This window comes from Chelon labrosus (assembly GCF_963514085.1).
Source record: "Chelon labrosus genome assembly, chromosome: 8".
NCBI lineage: Eukaryota > Metazoa > Chordata > Actinopteri > Mugiliformes > Mugilidae > Chelon > Chelon labrosus.
The window spans coordinates 9583244-9609562 of NC_140358.1; the positions used below are offsets into that span (position 1 = coordinate 9583244).

General features: G+C 41.6%; 1 protein-coding gene across 4 annotated transcripts in view; it reads right to left on the reverse strand.

Moving 5' to 3' along the window:
- The window catches only part of atp11c (ATPase phospholipid transporting 11C (ATP11C blood group)), a 39148-nt gene extending 13909 nt beyond the window's left edge, over positions 1–25239 (reverse strand). For all 4 annotated transcript variants that reach the window (XM_084549332.1, XM_084549331.1, XM_084549330.1 and 1 more), the window contains exons 1-11: positions 24718–25239; positions 10192–10311; positions 8866–8955; positions 4043–4123; positions 2812–2919; positions 1933–2061; positions 1557–1645; positions 952–1002; positions 468–532; positions 282–363; positions 42–192 (exon numbers count right to left, since the gene is read on the reverse strand). In XM_084549332.1, coding sequence (XP_084405458.1) covers positions 42–192; positions 282–363; positions 468–532; positions 952–1002; positions 1557–1645; positions 1933–2061; positions 2812–2919; positions 4043–4123; positions 8866–8955; positions 10192–10311; positions 24718–24744 — 993 coding nt within the window. In that variant the 5' untranslated portion in view covers positions 24745–25239. The remainder of the gene's footprint in view (positions 1–41; positions 193–281; positions 364–467; positions 533–951; positions 1003–1556; positions 1646–1932; positions 2062–2811; positions 2920–4042; positions 4124–8865; positions 8956–10191; positions 10312–24717) is intronic.
- Positions 25240–26319: the final 1080 nt, after the last annotated feature.

Genomic DNA, 26319 nt, shown 5'->3' on the forward strand with positions numbered 1-26319 from the left:
CTGGCCTAATGTCATAGCCGTTTTCTAAAATATGCACTCACCAGATTTGTGTCTTTCTCTCTCTGGGTTTTCTCGTTGTACCACGGCTCATCCTGTCCAGGCTTGCTCTGCCACACATACTTGAGTGTAGTGCACACTAGGGCTTTGCTCACCAATATGCAGAGGTAAACCAGAAGGAAGGCATTAATGGACCTGAAAATAGAAAAGAAAATCTCATTAAAAGAGGGGGAAAAAAAGGTATGTCGTGTAACCTTAAACTTACACTGACTTGTCTAACTCACTTCTCCACAGCAGAGCGTTTCTGAGATTTGCCCTGGTAGTTGAGAGCCATCTTTGTCTCCATGCCAGTATAAACTGCAACACCTAGAGAAACAATGAGTAAAAGACAGAGAGATCAACATTTTAGATAATGAGCCATCTGTAATTATCTTCAGTTATTTTAATAAACCCAATACTTTCTGACTCACCACAGATCTTCTGAGTGTTCTTTAAAGTTGCCCCTTTCAGAAGTAGGTTTTCTGGGCCTAAAGACCTGCACAAACACATCAATAGATCGGACCATTTAGTCATACAAAAGCTGTCCAATCAACACACTCCTCTATGCTCTAAATGGAAACCTGGCAGGAAAGCTGGCATCCACTCTAAAATACACAGTGACAGAACGACAGCAGTCTGGGCTTACACCGGTCCCAATGTTCTTGAGAAGGACACTGGTCTTTGTTTATACGGTCATTACAAAGCAGTCAATGATAACTGCCCGTGGGAGTACTTTGGAAGCATTTGCTAAAGGCCTGGCAGCCGTTTTAATTTTAATGCTTGTGTGCAATAAAGGATCAATGGAATCATGATTTGTTGGTGACACAAATGAAACAAATGAGTGCTTTAGCAACTATGTTTTGATTTTGCTCTCAATTAAAGTGGACTGAGATGGATGTATACGAGTGCTCTCACCTCACTGCAGGTTCCTGATTGTTTGTGTAGATGTGCATACGACCAACAAACCTGGAACAAAATAACACACACTCAGAAGCTGAAGCCATAAAATGTTCATGATACATCTGGTTTGCATGTTATACAATCTCTTAGTACCACAGTGGATTGGATTGTGAGGTTATCAAATCTATGTCGAGTTCATAAAATTTACAGGACTATGTGGTTACTGACCTAAAATCAGGTAAAGAGGGTTGAAGGCCAGGTAATTACTGGTAGTTAGCCAGCTGCATGCTGTCATTTTTATTAGCTGAACAGCCCGTAGCTAAATGACAACATTTTTCATCGCAGAAGGGGGAACCAAATATAATCTGTTAACTACACTGAGAGTTTTCAAATAAAACAAGTTAATTTTGTGGTGGGATGTTGACAGATTACTGGAAACAGACTAACTTTTCACTATTCCCGTTTATAGTATTATAGTATTCCATGAAACCAGTCAAAACATCAACAATCTAACTGTAACATTATTATTAGTCATGAAATTTTGAATCCATTGCCCAACAAACCACAGGCAACACATGTCTGTCGTGCAAATCTGTTAGGAGCACATGATGATTGCCTACTTGTAAAGGTCAGGCTGTGGTTGTTCACACTCAATTGTGGCACTGAGAGATTCCAGATCCTTCTCTGTGTCTGGCACCGTGTAGTGTGTCTGGACAAGTGGAAGAGACAGAGTGTGAGCTGTGACTGACTTAGGTCATGTGATCATTTCAGCTTCCCCATACTTCTACAGAGACAGTACAAACAAATTAGAGGACAAAAGAAATACTTTGGCGCGCTTTAGCACAACCATGCACTGATACATATTTCTAAGAAACGAGACAAGAACCAAAACCTGAAGAACAAGGCTGATAAGTGTTCCTTTACCTAATATAATGTTACAGAAACAAGTTTTAAACTAAGGAAGTATTTTGATTAAAATATTCACGCCTCCCATACTTTATGGTTGGACTCTCCATCCAGACTTGCTGTGGTAACGAAACATGTGTCGTCATCTCGGCTTGACTGCAGTAGTATTAAGTCACAGGGAAAGGTCTCATCTTCCTCCACCTCCACAACATCGCCCACCTGAAGAGGCACAACCAACACAGAGTTTGCTTTCTCCCACTTCGAAGGCCTGATATTAGAAGAATTTGGCAAAACATGAGTGACAGAGGTTTACATTACCACTAGGGGGTGGGGAACTAGAAAATAAACATTGCCAGTTTCCTATCAAATTGTTGCGACTAATGTGTAAACAATTGCCAAATTAAGGAGCAACAAGAGCAAGGCATCCAGAGTCCTTTGTCTTACTACACATCAATATTCACTCACCTTTTAGCTCCAGTTTGTTTTGTCAGTTACTGAGACAAAGCCGTCTTATTTTTGGCTTGCTGAATGTTTACTTTAGTACTCACTGGTATATCTAACACTAGGAGGTAATTTACAGTTAACTTGCTCCTGTGCAGCTGTGCACAGTTTCATACAAAACAACACAGTTTTTGTTTTGACAGCTGAATGCTGATTCTCAGTGAAGTCTGCAGCACTAGCAGCCCTTGAACACAAGCCAGATGAATTTATTTCACTTTAAACATTACCTGTCTAATTTTCCGATCAAATAAAAATGTTGTTATCTAAAGCAAATAGAACTGGACTACACAGGAAAAATAACCTCCACCTTGTACCAACTGTACCTCAGCAGTCAGAGCATGTTCTCTACTACGCATACAGTACATTCCTAACAGTCATACCAAGCCGTCAGCAGCCTCATATCTACGTATCTTTAAGGCATTTCTTAGTACAGTTTATCCAAGTTCATATGTGTCTGCTAAAAGGTACCTTGATCTTTTCACTCTCCTTTCGTATCCTTCGGCCATCCTCTCTCACGGTCACTGGGTACTTATTCACCTCATTGTCAGCCTTGTGCCGTAGCCAGTCCTCATAGCCCTACGGCAATATATCAAAATCAGAACAGCATTATTTGCTTAGGACAACAAAAAGTACAAACTTTCTCTGAGGCATTAGCACCCATGGGATACTGCCAGCTATGACAAATTGACAGAAAGCAGTGGAATGGATGTCAAATTGAGAGGGTGGACCGTGAATGTTTTCATGTTCTGAAAAGGGTAATGACAGAAAAAGTTTCCGCTTTTTTACATTCAGTATTTCATCATTATGTGTATGAGTGCCTGCAGCCATAGAATGGGATGGTGACTGTCCAGCAGTGCACTGAAACAGTCTACGGAGAAATATTACTGACTCAGGTTAAAAAAAAAAAAAAAAATGTCTGGGGCTGCTGCAGCATAAGCCTCAGAATCTAGTGTTGATAAAGTCCTTCATAAGTACTTTAAGATAGTGATGGAGATAGAGGAGATGGTGCAGAGATGCAGAGGGTAGAGGGGGAAACTAGAATATGTGCCAAAACTGAGCTCAAGCCAGAAAGAGGAACTACTTGGAAAGGTGATAGGAAGAGAAAGTCTGTTTGAGTGATGTTGAGAAATTATTCTAGGTAGATGAAATGCGAGAGAAAAAGAGGGGAGGCTTGTCATGGATGGTCAGATGCACTATGGAGTTCATGGCCTGACTCCTGAAGTCAGGCCGACTGCCTTGGAGTCCCCACTTCAAAGCCTGACTGAAGGCGGTCCAGTGCTATCAGTGCATCCCATATATTTTCGGAAGTCCACCCACAATTGTGTATTTCAAAGTCCCAGCAGTAGGCCAACTAAAAAGGCAATCGTAGAACAATACATCTGAAGCTGGGACGTAGCAGAACTGGAGTCAATGAAACAGACACTCCCCTTGATAATTTGTATCTCTCTAATAGAATTTGTCTCCCTCCATTTGTTCACACTCCCCTAGAGCCCATTTCATCTTCACCCCAATCAGAATTCACCAGCAGAGCACATTATTACAAAACCCAAGAGAGCATTAGTCATGTACTTTATACAAAAATCACAGCAAGGGAGCTGTGAAGGCAGAGGGACTTAAAATGCTATATGGTGAAGGAGGAAGGATATAATGTGACGAAAGACATTACAACACTCACTAGCCTCATTAGGCGGTATCTTACCTGCTTGATAGCAGTTACTGTAATCACAAAAAATAAGGGTAGGCCACTGGTGACTGGGCTGGTGGGGGTGTCCACTATCACCTATTGGGGGAAACAACATATATATGATTAACATTCTACAATAAACATGTGACCTTCATACAGACCAGCTGTACATTTAATTCCTCACTACAAAGGCTTACAGCAGCAGGCTATGGTTGCAGGAGGAGCAGTGTGTGGTTTAGAAGATGGGGCTAACCCTCTAAATGCAGGGTGTAGTCTGTTTCTGTGAGGCGTTTCTGCTCTTTCCCATATTTGTCCATCAGCAGGAAACACAAGGAAGGCATTTACATTTTGGAAGGGAGCAAGGGAGGTTCTGGACCATAGAACTTTTAATCAAGTAAGCCGGGGACAGAGTGCTTAATCTGCAGGCATGCCAACACTTGTGTGTCTCTGCCAAGGCATGGGAGAGGGCCAGCAGAAAGCTCTATCAGACTCACCTTACCTGCCTGAACTGTGTGCGAGGTAATCGATGTGGAGCAACGCTATGTGCGTATGTGTTGCGATTTTAGGCATGCATGCAATAAGGATGTGGAACTAGTTAATCCCAAACAAGTTAAAGAGCATCACCTGACCAAGGCTTCCAGCTAAACCCCACAGCACAAAAATGGCCTTATGTGTCAGATGGATTTACTGCAGCATTTCTGATCCAGCAGAATGAAGGTTGGTCTTTCCCCTGAGCTTGAGTGCATATTACAGCACGCACAGACGCGACACATCCAACTCATTGATATTCTGACCAGGAGCATTACAAAGTGTCAGATAGACATCAGCTCGACTAAGAGCAGGAGATGCATTCTGATGCCGCCTCCGGTGTATTCCTCACCTGTGCTTGAACTGAGATTGAAAACCAGCTGATCCCTCTGCAAACCTGGTCAGTCTTGAATACAGAGCCACATTCTGTACCCATTCTCGTACACACAAAGCTCAAGGGAAGTGGGTGGCTAGTCCACCCATGCTTTACTTTCATTACAATTAACTGGAGGATAAAGCAATTACAAAGAAGAGATGGACTAGTGCACATCGTCCATTCGGAGTAGAGCAGAACTAGAGTAGAGTCTTATATTTGTGGTAATTGGTGATTCCAGTGAGACAGAAGCAGAAGTAATAATACTGCCGCAGTATCCTCAGGCATTGTGAGCCAGAGGTGAGGGTACTCAAAGTTTAAAAAACCGCAGTGTGTGTACATGGGTATGTATACGGTGTTCCGTGTTAAGGACTCTTCAGATCTCTCATATTGCCATAGGCTATGTAGCCAGTGGATAGTGGATGTCTCTTGAGAAAAGCTCAGTTTTCCCTGGTCATGCTAGCCTTCCCCTGATTGGCATGCCAAACACTTCCTTCAGCACTGCTGTGATCAGCACTGGGGGAACGTGATGGAGCACATGATTTTTTTTCCTATGGTACGTTAATATCACACATATCTTGTGTCCCTGACTGGATTTAAATCTGTCTAATCACAGAAAGAAAAAATAGCAACTGCAAAAAGGACTGCAAAAACAGCATGTCCTTCTGATGCAGTGTCCAGATGGCCAAACGCGACAAAGGCACACCACAACCCCAGAGAGAAAATGATCTCCAAAGCATTTTCAGCCAAAATATTGTCTGATCTTGATTGATCTTAGACAAATGTTTAATACCGGATTGAAACAGACTACTGATGGTGGCATATATTTTAGTGTCTGTTCATCTAAAGTGATACAAAAAAAAAATTCTTTTGTCTCACACTACAATACTGTTTACATCACACTTGACCAGCTTTGTAGACATAAAAGTACCAACAACAGCTCCCATTTTTGGAACAGAATGAGGGTTGTTGTAACTGCCTTTAATGTATCAGTCGTTTCATTACTACTGAGTATTAAAATACTGTGGCGCTGCCATTGTTTGTTCTATTCATACAGCACATTTCTGCGTTATTTTGTTCAATCCACTGATCAGCAAGCGCTGCTTCCTTGTCTGGACAATTTAAGGCTGATCAGCACCAGGTGTTGCTGATTTGTGAAGATACATGTAGTTTTTTTTATCCTCCCATAATGCACCAGTTTTTTTGCTTTTTCTCTAGAGGTATGCCTTCTTGTTTTACGTACACGTTACAGTGAATACACACTGAAGATCAGAATGCGGTGAAACTCTCAATGTGCATAATAAATCTGAATTTGATCGTGGGCAAGCGGTGTATTGTTTAAAGGCACAGCTACCTACAATTCTCGCAATAGTAGTAACCCAGTGGATTCTAATTATAGTCACTATATACTGCAACACAAAGGAAACTAAAACCCACAGAAAAAAAACTTCAGCTACTGTCAAACAACATACTATCCTTCCAGAGCTTGTGTTTCAGTGTATAAGAATGGATTCACAATAAAAACACCAAACTTGCAGATGATCAAATACGTTTCCTCCACTGCACCAAATGCAAAGGCAAAAAATCTCAGCAATAGGAGTGAACTGGTATACTGCTGCTGATGTGCTTGTGTGATACCAGAGCAGCAGAGCAGAGCAGCACAAAGCCCTTCATCTGAGCCGAGAAGTGTGTCAGAGTGAGCGACAGACAGAAAGTCTCCAGGGTCCCAGGGCAGTGCTGTGGGTCCTCGTGTCCTCCTACCCCTTCACCCTCCCTCTCCTTCTCTCTCTCCTTTCTGCTCCTGCTCGGTCATCACAGCTTCTCTGACTTTCTCACAACACTCTATTCCCATTCAATCAAATTCAAGCAAAGACATGCAGGGCTATTTATAGGACAGTGGTGCTTTTTTATCAGCCTGTGTCTATTTGTGGCTCTCAGAAGTACAGAGGGCTTCCTGGCTGCTGACGTCAGCAGTGCAGCGCTGCAGAGAGATGGGGGTTATGTGGGATAAAGGGAGAAAGAAAGAGACATAATGACACAGTGAGACAAAGGGAGGATAGAATAGAGTTGGAGGATGCATGACATTTGGTTGGTGGTAAAATATTTGCATGGCACTTCTCAGGGGAAACGAGAACATTTATTTCTGTCTATGAGATGCAAGTGCAAAATGAGTGCATAATGCGTGTACCTGTTTCTTGCTCTCTGATATAATAGCAGGCTACATGGGAAAAACTGAGAGGTAAGGATAAGGAACCTCTCAAGAGAGGCTGGATTAGTGGAGAAATGCCAACCACGCTGCAGCTTGGGTAAACACCATCAGCCAACCCAGGACACCCACTGACTCGTACATCACAAGCACAAGCAGACACACGTGCATACATGAATTCACACACAAACAACATTTTACACAGCATCACACACGGAAAATCCTTGTGTGTAGATGCAGCAATAGGCGGTTGGTGTGGGAGATGAAAACATTCTTTCTGGTTTACTCCCACATAAGTGTACTATATTAGCTCACAATAATTTCACACATTAGCGCTCAACTGAAAAATCCAGCAATTATATACATTAGCTGAGGATAACACAGAGTTAAAGCAGAAAAATAAAAATAAAGGCTGAAGAGTGAACTGTAAAAGCCAGGGAGAAATAAACATTGCGACTGATCGGCTATCGCTTGAGCCCGACACAGTTTGGTACAGAACTGGGCTTCTGGGAGGAGTCATTCTACAAGCTTGTTCGGTTGGTATTTGACCAGGGAAAGCACATCCCTCCTCTGCAGGCCCATCACCAGCACCTGTTTACACTAGAGGGCTGTGTGCTGCCATAGTTTAGGCTACCGTTAAAAGGAAAGAGGTTCGTTTCCATTTCATGGATTAGAAAAAGAGACAGAGCGAGGAGAGGGTGACGGAAGAGCAAGAGCAGATGTAAACAATAAATGGAGAGGAGAGGAGAGGAGAGGAGAGGAGAGGAGAGGAGAGACGTCACTTAAGGGAAGTGAAATAAAGATGCCAGTCAATGCATTTTAGTCAGCGTTTTTGGGCATCTCAAAGTTTCCATTTAAGGCAGCATAGACAACACAAGCTCACAGTGACAGAAACAAAAACAAATTTTGAAGTTGCCTTATAAGACTAACACAAATACAGTAGTCTTTTCTTTATAGAAAGACAGAAGCAGTTACAACCATACTTTGTTAAATTAAACAACTACACAAGAATAACTTTCCACTGACTACACATAACCTATAAACGTAGCAGAGGCAAAGTTTGAACTGAATACAGCCTGCCAAAAACTGAAAATAGATACTGTTCCAAAAAAAACCGACTTGTTCAGTTCAAAATAGCTTTTGTTCTATTTTTTCAAATTCAAATAAATGAATCTTGACACTATCAAAGCAAGCGTGTGCTTAATCTTTCACCAAACCGAGTACAATACCTTCATTTCATTCCTTTGTTTCACTAACCTGGGCGTTGTTTTCTTTCTTTAACCTACAATTTCCTTTAAAATCCACGTAATATAGCAGACTGCATAATGTTAAACAATCTGTCGGACTGGATTCCAAGACTGTGTCTGTTTGCTCAAGACAGCTTCTAAAGTAAAACAGAGATGCACTGTTTTCAAGCCTGGAGGGATGACGGCAGTTTCGCACCTGAAATGACTGCACACACGGTCCACGCTTGCACAGTTCACACATCCTGTTAAGATTAACATCTGCCACAGCCACATGCAAATGAAAGCCCTTTCTCACGTGCCTTTTCACGCAAGAAACACACCCATCATGTAGGCAGATTGTATACACTGGAACACTAACCCATTTTGACTGCTCAACAACGAGTTTACACCTGCTTCATAAAATACACCAGCCCTTCACAGGGTATGACTACAAATAAGCAAAACAAGCATATCATTGTTTTGGTTGGCACACTGACAAACTTACCTGAACCAGGAAGATGATAAGGAAGTAGAAATTGGCAATTCTTCTAAACTGCTCAAACAGGTTCTTTGGTAGAAAGTTCCAAACTGTATACTGTGAAGTGAAAGAGAAAAACAAGCCAGTAAGACACAGAGAAATAAAACAGCAACTACTGTAGATGGCTATTTGGTGCCATTTGCTCTCTAATTAACACATTATGGCATGATGTATTCCAACCAAATTTAGGTGAAGAAAGTCTTGAAAAGAGAAAATAGATTAGAAACATCTAATGTGAATTATGTCTGAGGTTTGGGAGAAAAATAGGAACTTCAATAGCAAAAGGAGATGGCCCTTGGGGGACCCAGGGTATTCCATTGATTTGGATCGGTTATTCATCTTATCGTTTTGGCTACCGATGAATGCAGAGCCAATGAAAGTGTCAGGTTGCCGCCTGTTTTGTTACTTTATAAGTGTCGCTGATACCATCAGGGTTGAAGCAACACTTTTATCTGCATTAATCCCAGATTAATGTCTGAACAATAACCTGCTGGTGACTTTGTGCCTTACAACAAAGTAGCAGGGCGAAACACAAAACCACAGACATGTGCCTGCACTCACACTTGCACAAAAACTACAATAAGGCCCGGTGTATAGGGAGAGCGGTGAAATGCAGCGGCAGCAGAATGGCACATCTCATTTTGCTAGAGAGAAAAGAGAGTGAAAGTAATGAGAAATGGGGGTAGCAGCAGAGAGGGTGGCTGAGTGCAATGATGCTGCAGCAACGAGTGCAAGGGAAGAGGGGCGGAGATTGGTCATTGCAGAGTGCAAAAGCAACAGGATGATGGAGAGCAGCAGCATGGAGGAGCATAAACACTACAGCCGGAGTAATTAAAGACTGTTTACCCTGACATACTGGCAGGAGCCAATTGATTGGCCCTTCCTCACTGGGACCCTCTGCACCACTATAAATCCCATCTTACACCAGTCATCTCATCTCACACCACTTCCTGCTTAGAGCAGACTATCAGAGCCCAATGGAAGGAACCAAATTGCCCATCCTTCCTGTACATTAAGCAACCATGTATTTCCCTGCCACAGTGAGTGCTCCCCCGACAGACAAATAATCACCTACTGTTGGGAGCTAAGACTAGTATGTGGAGAGGCAGTGGGAGGAGGACCAAAGAAAAGAAGACATGGGACTGTTCAAGAGATCACTTTGCATTCTAAGTGTTAATAAGAGAATAAAAAATGAAGGCAGATGACTTGAGGTACAAATAATTGCACATAAATTTCTTCTTGGTATATGGCCAGAGTGGGCCCTTGGTATATGCATGTGAGTGTGTTTCTTACCTTGGAGGACACAATCCTGTTATCGCAGAACTTGGGAGGGATGAAAGCCTCACTGACAGGACTCTGCCGATGACCAACATAGATAGTCCTACTGTCTACTCTTCTCTCATCACCACCAAGCTAGAGGAAAAAGCAGCGAGGGGTAGGGGGTGGTGATGGAAAGACAAAGACAAACAGAGAACAATGTTAGTCATTTTGGGTCCCTCTCTTCACTTAGAGATTGAACGATGAACAAGCACAGTTAAAACAAAAATCCAAAGTGTGTAACAAACAAGAAACATATTACTTAAAAGAAAAGTCAAAATCAGTAAAAACTAAAATGGTGCATTGTTATTTCAAGTATAAAAAATGCTAAGTCAGATGAGGCCTAAATTCCACCCACAGAATTATGAGATTAGCCTTTCTACTTTGAAGCAGAAAATTAAAAAGACCTGAAAGGCACTCTACTGGAAAGCTGTTGAGCACAAGCCAATAATTCAGGGAAGAGACAAAGAAAAGAATGACAAGGGTCAACGGGCCAAAATGGTGATTGAGTGGGTACTATAATTTAATTTCTTCTCTCCCAGGTGTTGACTCATCAGTGTTGAATAATAAATGCAAACAACAACACAAGAAAAATGCTGTTTGGATTTATGCGTGTACACAAACTGACACTCTAACCCAGTGCCATAGAGAGAGAGAGTTGCGACACTCTTTGATGTCGCCGCTATGGCTGTCACGTGGTTCATGTAAACCCAGTTAGTTCCTAAACATACGCTGGCTGTCATGTTCTTCTATGGGACAGACAGCAGCGATTGCATTATTGAACGGTAAATATAAAATAAAACACACACCCAAGTACTTTTTCAGCTGTTATTACATTATTGCATTTTTGTTAATGTCAGTTTTGCATTTGGAGAGGCAGGGTGACAACGAAAAACTTACTTAGATAAGTTTTAGGCTACATGGAGGGAAAAGCTTAGTGTTCATGTTCGCATGGGTAGTAGCACTGGCTTTAGAGGCTCTAACTTAACTTTTCCATATCATTCATCTGATGGTAGATGTCTCATGATATTCATTTGAGCACAACTGGGCTGTATTAGGCTATTTATTTCCCTGTGATTTTGCTTATAAATTCCGATTCAGCTATTAGCCTACCTTCGTGATAACGCAAAGAGGTCTGCCATGGCGGTCCGTTCAGAATTCGCCTAGAAGCTAGCTCACTTCTTCTGATGAGTGGCCACCCCCAGGACCACAACGCCAAACTCGCCAGTCCTAAAATTCCCGTCATTCCTAATTAAATAACCCTCGCTCAAATCACGAGTCACGACAATGCCTTGACATACCCTGATCACGAGCTCATGGCATGGGATAGCAATCTATCAGCATCTCATCAAGCATCAGCAAGTAGTGCTGGGCAAATTGTACACTAGCCAAGTGAACATGGAACAGGAACAGTACAACAAATTAAGTACAGCCAACACATAATGAAAAGTTAGTATATCCCAAAATTCAATTAAATAAAAGTTGCTATAAAGGTGGTAGCGATTCATCACCGAACTACCTTCACAGCAGGGGAAGTCGCGCTGGCTAATTAGCTAGCAGGCAATGCTAGAAAATTGGTTGAAACAACCAAGATAAAATATAAATTATTACGCTGTGCATATACAAATGAAGACCAGTATAAGCATCGCAAAGGGCCTCTGATACAATATAGACAGTTGACAATTCAAAAGAGGTCGATATTTCAGCAACTTACCTCTGGAACAACTCAATGCGCAGCAATGTAAGTGAATGAGGTCCAACGCCCAAATGACAGTGTTTGGAACTAATCCGATTTTCAAATCCCGGAAGTAGGCGGTTAAAAGCGCCGCCATTTTTTACAACGGAGGTCTATGGGAGTGTCGCAACTCTCTCTCTCTATGGCACTGCTCTAACCTAATGTCTGAAAGACTTCAGGAGCCTGTTCAAGAGCCAGAGACATGCAAGACTCGCGGACAAATGTGCTGTCCAGGGCATTCCTCTTCCATAAAAGGCAGGTAGGGTGAATCACAGAGCAAGCTACAGTAGCCAGGTCAGTGTCATAACTTTAGAGGATCTCTCCTAACATTTATCTCAAAAACAAATGTACAAACAAACCCAAAAAAGGAACTGAGAAACTTAAGAAACTGACTGAGTGTCAGGTACGGCTAGAGCTCATTCTTCTGAGTTTGAAATAAGATGATGCTGTAACTACACATCTCTATAGGAAGAGACATTCACACAATAACATTTTTTTAATTACACTGTTCCACAAAAGGTTATAAAACTTCATTGTTATAAGTCTTTAATAGTGGCCAAGGAACACCATTTCTGTTTAAGTCTGTTTAATATAGTCAGGACCAATGTGAATGCTGACCTAGTATATCAGATTTCAGTTCACTGTCACTGAACAGACATTTTGCAGATCAGAACTGGACACACAAATATAGTCTATGCTGGTCTCACAATCATCTCATTTTTTTTCTTTATATTCCCCACAAAAAAAAAAAATCTTAAGGCTTTGGGTGGGCAGCTGGTAGCCCATGATAACATGTTGGATCAACTAGAGCTGCTACACAGTTATTAGCATTCACCACCTCTTCTTTCTTATCCTTGAACATGTGCCTTATCTCAAAGTGGATAAATAACTATTTCAACCTCTTTCAACTGTAAAGTAAGTGAACAGTCAATAAACCTTTTTAAAGATCTTACAGAGACAAGCTGTTGACCATTTAAGTCCAGAAATAAGACACATTTGCTTTATCTGTATGTTAATTATCAGCCTCCAGTTAAGAAAAGAAGGAGGGTATGATCAGAAAGAAATCTCTTTTTCAGGAATTCTTCTGGAAAAACAGAAGAATTTATAATATACTGCCTGGTCAAAAAGAAGTCGCCACCTGGATTTAACTGAGCAAATAGGTACGAGCCTCCTATTGGATAATTACTACATGGGAGACTATCTTTCGGCTTACAACAAGTTATTTAACCCCAACTGATGCAATGAGTAGCTTCTCATTTCTTTAACAACCATGTCGAAAGACACATCCTGTGGTCGTGGAAAAGATGTTAGTCTGCTTGAGAAGGGTCAAATGATTGGCATGCATCAAGCAGAGAAAACATCTAAGGAGATGACCTTAGATGTCCAGACCTTAACCCCATTGAGAATCTTTGAGATGTGCTGGAGGAGGGCTTGCGCAGTGGTCAGACTCTCCCATCATCAATACAAGATCTTGGTGAAAAATGAATGCAACACTAGATGGAAATAAAGCTGGTGACATTTCAGAAGCTTATCGAAACAATGCCACAGCGAATGTGTGTTGTAATCAAAGCTAAAGGCGGTCCAACGAAATATTAGAGTGTCTGGCCCTTTTTTTTTTGGTCAGGCAGTGTATATCTAACAATACTTTTCATGAAAGTTGACCTCAACTATGTTCATGACATAACTATATGTTGTTCTTACTTTTTAAATATGTAAATATTTCAAAAAAAAAAAGAGTGCTTTGGTTTCATTATGAAACTAGCCAGCAATCGGGGAAAGAAACCCAACTTATTTTAAGTTCACGCATGCTTCACGGAACTTGCACAAACTTTTTCTGTGGGACTGGACTTTTTCATGTTCTGTTTTCTGTGTTTTATCAAACTGGTTTAAGCATTAAACAGTAGTATCATTTTTAAACTGTAAAGCAAAGATGAAAACTTCACTTCAAATGGTGACTAAAAAAGTAAGTGCTTGACCACACTCTTCACACTAACACACTCTTCACAAAGGCGTGACAACCGTTGTCTAGAAGTGGAACTTGTGCATGTTGCAAACAGTCATCTCTTTTCTCCTCTTACAACCAAAGGCTTTACCAAAATGAGGGCCCTGGCCACATTTCTTTAATACAGTTACGTTCTCCGTTCAAGAGCAAGTGAAGGTATTAGTGAGTCAGTAAATTATTAAGGTTATGCTGGCAGTGGACCCGTTTTATCTTCTATACCCACGTGTAGGCCAGCAACACGGGGGTCAAGGGGACAAATTACCATGAACATCTGACTCTGGACAAAAGCCAAGGTACATGTGAATTAGAATTATGGCCACCTGGACAGCAAGCTGCCCAGAGTCTGTTTCTGACAAGAGGTTAGATCAAAGAATTGCCTTGAACACCTAATTTATGCACGTGGGGACAAAAACACAGCACTATAAACAACACAAAATCAAAGGACAGATTCTGGGTGTTACCCTGATATATTTCCTTCTTCTGTCTAGTCTAGACTAGAGAAGGGAACCAAATGGCTTATGTAACGCTTCCTTGTGCTTGAGCAGCCATGTTCACACCTCAGTATGGATGTCAACTTTACCATCCCCTATCGCTATGCCACCCCTTCAGCAGGACAGGATGGACATGGCTGCCAGACAATGAAGGAGAGTATCAGAGAGTGGGAGGAAGGAAGAGTGTTTGAGAGAGAATGTAAAACAGGAACCAAGGAGTCAAGCATATCCAGGTTTTTTTTTTTTTATATATATATACCAAACAAAAAACAACCCCCAGGAGCAGTAAGACAAGGACACCCCATGGACTGCATTTGTTCATTTAGCTGAATCAGATGCAGTGATTCTGGAAGTAATCTTTCCTCTGTGTACTCTGGAAAAAACAACATCAACACATTTAATGGCAGCACTTCAGACAGATGCTACGGTGCACAACTAATATTACATCCAAGACATGCATTAGTGAAGACTGAGTATGCATGCATTAGGTTTCAAAGTCAGAGGCCTATCAGATAAACAACGGCTAGAATTTATGTAAGATAAGCAACTCAACCTGTATGACAACCTGCATGAGAATGTCCTGGTCCACAGCAAGGATTCTCTAAAACAAATGTTGGCACACACATACACACACAGCTCATGCTGAAAATGAGGAAAATTATTGCGTATAAAATTAGGAAGTAGGCAATGCCCTGTGGTCCTAAAGATAAGAAAAGAGCTATTGAATGGCCATTGATTTAGTGGCGGATTCACTGTAAAATATAATGAGGGTCAGACCACGGGGCCCGCTTCAGTTTTGAGCGGTTACGTGATTGCAATGCTCATCTGCAAAATAGTGAGATTAAAGGCCAAGCAAAAAATGCTAAAGTAAGGGAAAATAAAAGTGATCGCATTATCTTTGATTCATTGTCAAAGGTCAAACAAAGCCATTTGGTGCCAACAATGTAGGTAAGTAAAGCAGAGTCAAGTGCCAGTACGTCAACATCAAACAGTTGATTCATCCTTGATGAAAAAGCTACAAACACATGAATGAAGATCAGTAAAGCAAACAGCCGTTGCTCAATTGAGCTGAGATGTAATTGCTCAGTGAAAAATAAATGCTGCATTAGAGAATTGAGAAAGGCTGAAACCTTACATTAAATTAAGCTCAAAATTAAATTATGCTCACATTGTGTAATAAGCACAGGCTGGGACAGGGAGGAAAGGTGCTTTGCTGGGAGCAGGGGGGGGAATGTAAGACTGCATTCAGCTACTGCCAAACTCCCAATGATGACTCTGGTCTGATGACACTGTGTCCTGTCACACCATCTCACTATTCAGTGGCTATCCTGTTTTGTCACAGTCTGCATGCTGTTAGCCGAACAAACACAGTGAGTAACCAGAAAATAACAAGGCCTGTTCACAACAGTAACTTTCTGACAGTACATTGTCAAGCGTTAGAAAATATAATAATTTTTGGATCATTTAATACACAGTTCCTGCAAGACACCTATATAACAATTACCAATCATCAATCCATCCAACGGACTAATGTGAGGTGATTGTTCACGAAGTTTACAATCAATCTAACTTGCAAATCTTTGGGCTGCTGGAGGAAACTGAAGGACCCAGGAAAACCCATGCTATGGAAAACATGCAAACTTCACACCAAACACTGGCAGGTTTGAACCCGTAACCTGGACTGGTCTGCCAAAACATTGCATCACAGAGAACTAAGCACGTGGCCTCGAAGATCAACGCTCAGCCAACAGTTCTGTTTCTGTCCTCGAGTTTGCTGGGGATATATTTGAATTTTATTCTCTTTGAGGACGGTGGCATAACAAAAACTATCTAACATCCCAGGACTTTATAAAAAAGTTGCTGGCTACTTCATTTTGATTACTGCTAGCCCCTAAAACTACAAGCAAAACTATTCGTTTCAGTTGTGAGAACGTGACTGTACTTGAACAATAAGCCCTGTTCAACACTGGGAGTGACATGCTGAAAGTCATGCAATCTTCTAGGGGCTATTCTTGGAACTAAAACATCCTCCCAGAACCGAATTTAGAACGTGGTTCCTCCAGTTGACTTATATACGGAAGAGGTGAGTTCCTCAAAAGGTTCTTCTTCTTTTGGAGAAAGTTCCTTTGATGTAAATGCACCTATGCACTACCCTCAGGTGCCATGTAAAATTGCGGGGAATAAAACAACAACCTGATTACTATGAATTTGCAGTTCTTTCCTGATATGAATGCGTTATCATTTAAGGACTGCAAGTCTGCCAGAAAGCATACCATGCGTGGTTCTCTGTACTGCTCTTGATAGCAAGGAGTCTCCAAGCACTTGCATGTTTAGCCGTTATACTTGCCATCGAGGTTTAACTAAAGTAGAGATCTCATGGTGCGTAGAGGAAAAAACAGCTAGTGATGGCAACTGTGACAGTGGTACAGCAAGTGTTATTTATCGTGACACAAACAGATTCGGTGGTCAAACAAAATCGATGGCGTAACTTTTTCTTATATAAGGACTGAAGCAAATTGAAAAAAGTAAACCCAGAAGAATACAGCAGGTTCAGCGTTGTTCAGATCAGGCTGCTTTTGTGGTTTTGTAACCTTGTGTACAGGGGACAAAAACACTAAGCTCTTCCAATACAGAATGCAGGAGCTGTGCCATTAAGCTTCAAAAAATCCACTCAGAAAATCTACTTAAACACATTTAATGAGGTGTGAGGGAGCTGTGCAAAGAAGAGAGAGCACCGGGGATCATTGCTTGTACTTTAAATCCTGCATGTGTACTTCTAACAAACTGCACTACGCTGACAATGACCGATTCATTCTTAAGTCCATGATCCTATTCGGCCTAGCTATCCATTTCATGTTATTCTCAGAGCAAATATAGACCAGGATTCACACAATCTTATTTCTCACGCAGCTACACTGGTAAACAGCATGAGTGCTGAATATGTGTGAATGACTCAGTCATTCAATAACATAAAAATTCTGCTCCAAGCGCTTCTCATCCAATGTATTGGGTTTTATGTTGATGTTCTCAGTTTAAGTGGATTCATCACAGGTCAACCTTATTGGCAATTTTATACAGTTCCTATTAGCACATTTTCCTCTCACCACATAGATGAGAAACTATGGAAGGTAAAGTGCCAAGAGAACTAAAATATTAAATATAAAATACAGCCACACACATCAAATGGTAGTCTGTTAGTAATGGAATGAATAAATGCCAGAGAACGGCCTAACAGCATCTTAAGAGTCGCATTATGACAGGATTAATGGACAAATGACACATTTTTTTATACAAGGGGAAAGATGCATGTACTGAGTTACCACTGTTAGTCAATGCAGTACTCTATCTGTCACTTCCTGTTCTGTCATTCTCTTGCTCTTTCTTGTCAGCCCACTGGCCTGTCCTAACTCTCACTTTTGATTGCACAATCGAGTACTTGTTGCCCAGGGTACAGACATTTTTACAGATGGTACATTAACCTTTGAAGAAAACATAGCAAAAAAAAAACACTTCTAATCGAAATGAAAGGTTTGTCATTAAAATGACCTCAGGAAGTACTCACTTCTTTGTTGCACTTCCTGTGCAGCAAACGATTCCTTAATGGATCTATTTTACATGGGCTAATTTGTCTAATTTCATCACAAAGAGCCTTTGTTATGTCTAAGCATAATGGACACAACTATCACTTGTAGTCGCTATTCAGTAAATTCATATTACCTCAATGGAAAATAATGTTATACGTGTGATATCATTCTGTAGACTAAGTCTTTAGGTTAGAGTGAGTTGATATTTTTGTGTGCAGACTTTTTCCTCAGTATCTACATCTAAGACCATTACAGATTAGACTCACGAGTAACCTCAGAGTTTTGTTCATAAATGCAATTTAACCAGTTCCTAAATGTTTTTTGTTTTTTTATCAGTGCAGTGCCATTCATACAGAGCTATGTTATGTCTGCTATGCAGTATATCTATACAGTTGTGTCAACTTTACAAGTCACCTCCTTTACTTAATGATAGGAATGTTAATGCAATTTTTAGCTGAAACTGAGAAGCTGAAGCTGAAACATATGTACATGTGAGCCAAGGTGTCACTGAAAAGAAAGCACGCAGATTCGGAAAAAGGTCATGAATACAGTAAAAATAATGAAGCATAATGAGTGGTCTTCGCAGGGGGAATGAGGAAAAAGAGGTTGTTTCAGTCCTCATCATTGCCAGTCATTTTGCTGGATATTGTCATGAAACTAGTGCCATAATCCTATTCATCATTTAATTCATATGTCTAATGACAAAGAAACCTGTATTTAACAGCATTCAATCTTCAAATTTGTTCACTTGTTTGTACCACAGCATTATCTTCCAACTAGCTAACAAATCAGTCTGTTTTTTCACCTTGATTGTCAATGCCATCACAATATTTGGGATTCTTGAAGAAACTGTACAATAGCTTTGTAGTGATATAGCACTTTGGCTGAAGTTAGGTACGGCTCAAATCAGATCAAATATTATTTGTAAAGCATCATTTGTTTCACACAGAAGGTGTTCATTGTGTTTGACATTAGCATAATCAATTAGTTGACTGAACAAGGGAACAATGTGACAGACCTCAACATACTCCAGTCTCTCTAAAATATTACTTAATTACAGTATTACACAGAAGACTGCCAGGTTAATGAAAAACAGACATTACTCCATAGTGGTACTATAACAGGAGTTACCTCCATTATGGATTCACCAGCACTTGGCCCATGGCATAGTATAAAGACCCCATATCAGAGGCTTCTCTTCTCTGTCCGCTGTTTGTACACAGTGATGACTGGCCCAACAGAGTAATAATAGTCCAACTTGAACTGAGGGCTGATCCTAAGGAGCTGTTGTGGATAGGCAAAGGCCCATTGTTCTACTAGCATCCCTGCAGCTGTACAAGACACAGAGTGTACTGTACCATGGGCTGGTACTGGCCTACATTACACCGTTTCCCTTGACAATGTGAAGGGAGGGGCTCATCTAGACCTCACACTGGGAGTTAATTCCTCAATCATCTCTTTGCCTCAAAAAGCAACAAACAGATACTGTGAAAACGCTTTTAGCAACACATATGGTCTACAAGAAGGTTTTGAAATCTCAAACGTCTAAAAGCAAACGGCATTTTGTGACAAGGTAACAGGTGGCAATAGGATTGAATCCTTTAAAGGCAACTGAAGGAAGACTTGTTCACAGTTGTCCGCCGTGAAAAATGTAACCTTTGTGCGCAGCACACACTACTCCAGCTACTGTTTGACAATGAAAATTCTGGAAAAAAAAACATTGAGGAACACTAGTGTAACACTAGTAAATGTTGACAAGAATGACTGCTGACACTGAAAGGCGCAGATGAACCCTTATGTCTCACAATGTCACACAGTGCTGACAAAGGTCTGTGGTCAGTCATGTACCCGAGACATGCAGTTCCACAAAAATAGATGCTTACACAGACTACACACGAGACACGAATGTAACCTAAATGTCAAAAAGCCAGCAAGGCTTTAAAAAACGAAGTATATACACCAAACAAGTTATTTTTTAACCAGTTTATAGTCTTAAAACATTCATTTACTGAGGCTTTAGGATTTCATGTCCCTCCACCTTCTGCAGTATGAACTTTGTCCTCATTGGTAATTTTAGTTCAGTAAGAACTAGTAAGACTTAAGAGAGAATGTCAAAAATGTATTATTTTCTAGGGCTCCACTGGATTAAACCTCCCCACTTTGTGTTTTAAAAAGAGGAAAAGCGAGCACATTGCGAGCTGCAGCCTAGTCACACTTTAATCTATAATTAAAGAGAGTTTAAAGTAGTGTAGCTTTAAGTGGCGTATGTTTTTTTCCAGCCAAGTGCACATAGCCTCCGTTTGCGTGTGTGACAAATCACCAGATGCAGATGCTGAGATGAAGGTGAAGGTTGTAACGTAACTTAACCAAACTGCACAAGAATACAATGGTTATCTTAGCAGTCACCATCTGGCAGAGAGCCACACTATGCCAACAAAAAGGCATTTACTATACATCCGAATGCTGACAAGCCCTAAAAATCTCCATCTCAGCTACATCCCCACTGATGACATTATCTTTAATAAGGTACCAAGCTACACTGGCTGTAATTGCTATTCGATTAATTATCCTTAGACACTGCATAGAAGGGCAACAAGACTAATGACAAAAATCAATGTGAGCCTTTCCTGCCTCTGCTTAGAGGGCATGGTTGATTCTGGTTTTCTAACCAAGCGTTTCTGCCACTGAACTGTGGCCGCTTTAAAATAACAAATTTCGCTCACTGTGACTGAGCAACACCGCCTGCATCTGTAGATGGGAATTTGCCTTGGAGATAATCATTGTAGGGTGCTGCTTAACCTAGGTGTTTAGAGTGTGGGAGGCAGCATGTTCGTATGTCTTCTAGCACTCATTAAAGCCCCACATGCTGTTCCTCTTTCTGTGTGTCAGCGAGTACCCTATCATTCCAGGTGACGATGAAAAACTGGGATGATGAAACATCACAGATGCTGACGTCTCCTTCTCTGCCTCCGTGCTGAGACACAGTGTATGAGATACAGACGCACACATAAAAATCACACACACAGCCCAAACACACACATCTCAGCATTCTCTTCACATCTCACTGCGAATGCTCTCTGAGTAATGCTAGAGCTGGAGCATGGCACAGAAAATCTCTGGATGAGCCTTTATACATATATGAATGATGAGGATGCATTCTGAGTGCCACAAGCCTGCCGAGGATACATGGGCGAGGAAAGGGAGGGGCAATGCAAGGAGAATTCAAAATAAATGAAGAAAACCTGAATTATTTAGAGATACAAACTGAGAATTCAACCTAGCTTTTAAAAGAAAGTGGAAAACTGACACAAAAAGCTATTCATGGTCCCCTTATATCCCTCCTGAATGGCCCTCTTCCAGGCTATCCCCTACATGTAGCTTAAAAAAGTCTGTCCATTAGGTGGAGAGTGAGATGGAGAGGTGCAAAGAGGCTACAGGTCCGCCCTCTACTTTCCCTCCAGGTTTTTCTGGTTTGAGTCACGCAGGTCCTTCCGGTCTCCCCCACTATATTATATCAGCTAGTCATTTATTCCACCACCTCCCACCACACACTAAATATATTTATTATCCCGCTGTGTGTTGCAGATGAGCTCCTTTGGCTGTGTTTCCATTACGGGGCAGGGAGCAGGAGGCCAGACGGAGAGAGGGAGGAAAAGAAAGAAATCAGAGTAAGCATTTCTGTTCATCAGCCAGTTCATGGATGCAGGTCTAGTAGCGGCAAAACTGAGCAACGCTCTAATCGATACCCATCTCTCCTAATCAAACAGACAAGATAAATCAAACGGCTCTACATGCCTTGTATGCCCAGCGGTCCCCAGATGCAACCTCATCCCCACTGCTCAGCGAAGTTTTGTATCTCAATAATTACTAAAAACCCCTCATATGCTTCCAACAGGCGCTCCCAGCTGCTTACAGATGTCAGCATGTAACGCTAGTGATAAAGCAGCGAAAGGCCAAAAAACACCATTTTTATGGCTGAACAAAACACTAGTTTCCACTGGAAAGATACTTGCAAAAAATATTTGCACCTAAATGTGTTATTTGCAGTCTGCGTTCATGTCAGTATTGTTTGAAATTACTTGTGTCAATGTGAGAGGTTTTGTGTGTATGTCTCAGACATGTAGGTGCTCTTGGCTGACCTGAGATAAAGAGTTGGGGCCCTGGGGTCTTTTACACATCTCCTGCCACGTGAAGACCTGCGTACTAGTGCTTGGGTCAGAGTCAAGTAGAGGCAGAGCTGAGGCAGGCAGAACATTTAGAAAGAGTAATAGAGATGGAGTAATGACTTCATTACAGAAGCCTTGAAACAACTGAATTAGCGGGATGGAGAGTTAAACTGAGCAACTGTCCCATGACATCCAAGCTGGAGCTGCTTGTGAATCAGAGTCTAACCTCTTCACAAGCAACAAAGGATTATTTTCATAATCAATTAAACTGTCAATATTTTTGCTTGCTTAGAGAAATATCAGAAAATTATGTCCAAAGTCTAATATTAAAAAAAAAATCACAACTGAGAAGCTAGAAGTAGATAATGTTTGACGTGATTAATTAATCAATTAAAAGACAGATTCTTCTCAAATTACAAAATCCAAACACAAAGCAGTTCCATGTGTGTCAGTGTGACCACTTCCAGCCTTTGTGCAGAGGGTAAAAGTACCTGCAGAGCTTACATCCTCTGAATTGTGTATGCAAGACTAGAATGATTTACAGGAGACTGGGTGTTCTTCACAACTGCGCAAAGGAAGTATTTGCTACAGTACTCTAACACGGTCCAAATATAAAGCAGAAACCTCACATGTGTGATTTTAACTGAGCTAGGGAGTAGGAGGAGACCTACTAGTTACCATGGTGCAAAAAAAAGATACTGAGGTGCTGCCTGGGCGATGGTGTTTTCATGTGCCTGTGCTGTTCTCCCTGCACTCAAGGCAGGGGCTCCCACAATGAATACTATCACATTTCCGCCAGGCTCCACCTCTCACTGATCACACTGCTGCCTTCAAGGGCTTGAACGAACATCAAAGGCAACTGTGGTTTTGCATTCCTGTCAAGAGCATTACAAACTCTGGAGCTTCCCCCAAATGAAAACCCCCGCTCGCTCCCACAGCCATCTTTAATGATTTTCTAAAGACACACTCAGGGTTTAGCGGCACAGCGTGTCATAGTGGGAGAGTCAAATGAGACACGAGGGTTCATCTGTGCCGTGTCGGTGTGAGCAGTCCCTCTCTCCATGATGCACGTGTACCTCCCGTGGGCAAGGGGAGGGTGGTGTGAATCAGGAGGCAGAGAGCCAGAGTCGGTGATAACGGCACCGTGTGCATCAATGACAGTGTGGCTGGCTGCGCTGCACAAAATATTATTTACAGCTCACACTGAACAGCAGCAATCCTCTCCAGAAGCAGGAAAATCAGCTGACCTGGCAACACTTAGAGAGAGGCCAGGAGGAGAGTCAGGCACTATAATTATTATATTGCTTCCACTTATTCACTGTCTGTATCTATACTGCCCACATAGCATGTGGGGGAATCAGCCCGGGGACAACAGGTTACTGGTGCACGAGAGGATGATAAAGAGGCAGTAAAGGCAGTTTAGCATTTATAAATGCAGATAGTTACTCCTTTGTCACCGAGCCTACTCATGATTAACGTATGAGAAGAGCAATGAAACCAGCGGGTGAACTTTAAAAGGGTATGCATTAAAATGACTAATCAAGAAATGTGATGTCAGAGCAATTTATGCGGGCAAAACACCAATTTCTTATGCTGAACAAATGTAGTGGCAAGGTCGCATTGGAACAAAATAAGGGACTGAAGTTCAGTTAAAAACAATTATTATGCTTCCTAGGGAGAAAGAAACAACGATTACAATACGGATTAGTGTGTCGACTGATTTACTGATCAACTATTTAACTATTTGTAAGAAGACAATATGCATAAACTGCCCATAAGATCTGTGCAGTTCTGAGACCCAAAGATGGCCATGTATTCAAACGCCTAATGTCCAAAGATATTGGATTTGTTTTGCATTAGACTCTTTACATGGCTGAAACAATCAAATGTGTTGCTCCACTAATCAGTTAACAGACTAATTGTTTCATCTGATGGCAGCCATACAAGCTACACAGGGTCTGATGAATGTCTTTGTGGGTTATAATTGAGTGCATATTTTTAGCATTCTGCACCCCAGAGAGAAGCAGACCACGTCTCTAGGCAAAGGTAGTAGCTCTCTTAGTTCATATTTTCCTTTTACACATACAGGTGGCAGGCTGTTTTCACTTTGCTCTGCATGACATGCTTAATAAAGGCGACATTACACGGCAGACATCACGAGGTTACCTTCAACAATGCTCGTGTGTCCCTGAGTGTAGTTGACTGAGTTTAGCTAACGTCAACTGTTCTGTCGTGACTTCCTGGCCGGTGAGAACTTACCCAGCAGTTAGCTAACTGTCTGAGAGAAACGAAGTGACACAACAGCTGTTTCGTGTTGTCGGTCAGTGTGAGGCAAAAAGTTTGTCGCAAATGGGTAATTTCCTCTTGTATAAGCAGCAAACATCACATATGCGGATTACTGGAAGTGACAGCTTAGCGGTTCTTTTCTTTTAGGGCTGAATAGGAGCAGTTTAAAGGCTAGCAGGAGCAGCTGGGTGTCACAAGCTAACAATGTGTGTGTGGGGTTGATGCCAGGCACACATACCAGACGGTTCAGTCCTCTCCGTAGCATCTTCTTTTTTTTATCTTTGATTCCGCAGTACTGATGAACTCCTCTGACTCAACAGACGCCTCCGGGCTCCGCTTCAGCTTCTCCAGGGAATAACTTTACATGTATGTTAGTTGACGTGCTAGCTCCTTGGCTATCTGTTCTCTACTCTAACGTTAGTTCTAGCTATGTGAAATGCCGCAGCGACGCTACATCGTTTCCATTTTGTTTGATTTCGATATCTTCGAACCATTCGCATTCTCTCTCCCCTGGATATTTTCCGCGTTGCGGTGTACTAGTCGCGCTTCCCGTGCCTCACGTCTGAAACAGTCTCTGACATCTCGCTCTGTGCCCTGTTGCTTAAACTACTACAATGCATTTGTCGCTCTCAAGCCTGCCTCCGCGTTGACTCGGGAAAGAAAACCTGCCCGGCGACACAGCAAAAACAAACTTCTCCCGTCAGTCCCCCTGCACAGGTCGCCTCATCTCCCTGTCAAAGAATTTTTACTCAAGCAGCAGCAGCCCACATACGTTCCCACGTTCACAAGCTCCACCCGACGAAGGTGCGGCGAGTTGAGCTCCCACTGCATTATGGGTAATGTTGTCTACATTTGTAATTTACATAAATCAGCCACAACATGAACCACTGAAAAGAGAAGTAAATAAAATTGACAATCTTGTGACTATTGCAGTGTTCTGCTGGGAAACTTTTAGAACTAGCATTCTCTCGTCTAGACCAGACCGGGCACCCCCATCCCATAGCAGTGAAACTCCTTGATGGCAGCAGCCATCAGGATGCAGCCTGACACAGGCAAACTGAAACTGAACAAGTATCTGTGGGTTTCACTGGAACAACCCATAGGACCCCAAGGCCCCCCCCCCTCCCCCCGCTAACAACCTTCTGTTGCCAGACACCACAGGACACTCTTAGAAGGCACATGTCCATTCTCTGATGAGTCGCAACTGTTTTAGAGGCACGAGCGAGACCTACACAATGTTAGGAAGGTGGTCATAATGTTATGCCTGATCAATGTACATACAATCTCATTTTCCTGCATGTCCAGAAAGATGTGGCAGTTTGTGCTACACTTCTTCTTTGGGTTGGTGAGGCTGATGTGTTTTCTATTGATAATAAGCATTAGATTAATATTCTACAAATATCTCAGCAGAGCCTATAAAAAATAAAATAACAGTCTGACTCTTCTGGCTCTTAAATAACTTTTAATAGAAAAGAAAAAAATACGTATTGCAGCCATACAAATCGCTGAGAGAGCTGTTGATTCAACTGTGTTCTCATAAATGGAAAGGATCGTAGCTATGTAGTACTATTGAAATTAAAATGTACTGTAGTGTATTGTATTGTACATCTTCATTATATTATGACAGTCATGAAGGAGGATTAACTGTAGGACTGTTATATTAAGATACATTCATTTCCACAAGTGTACCTAATGTTTTCTGAGAGTTTTAGCCTACTATAGTTATTCCTCAACATTAATAATAATTTTCCTGTAATTAGCAGGTCCTTTCTTTAGCCTAACCTTTTGAAATCCTCTTAATCCACTTTTGAAAGCATCTCCTGCACATACTGTATGCTAG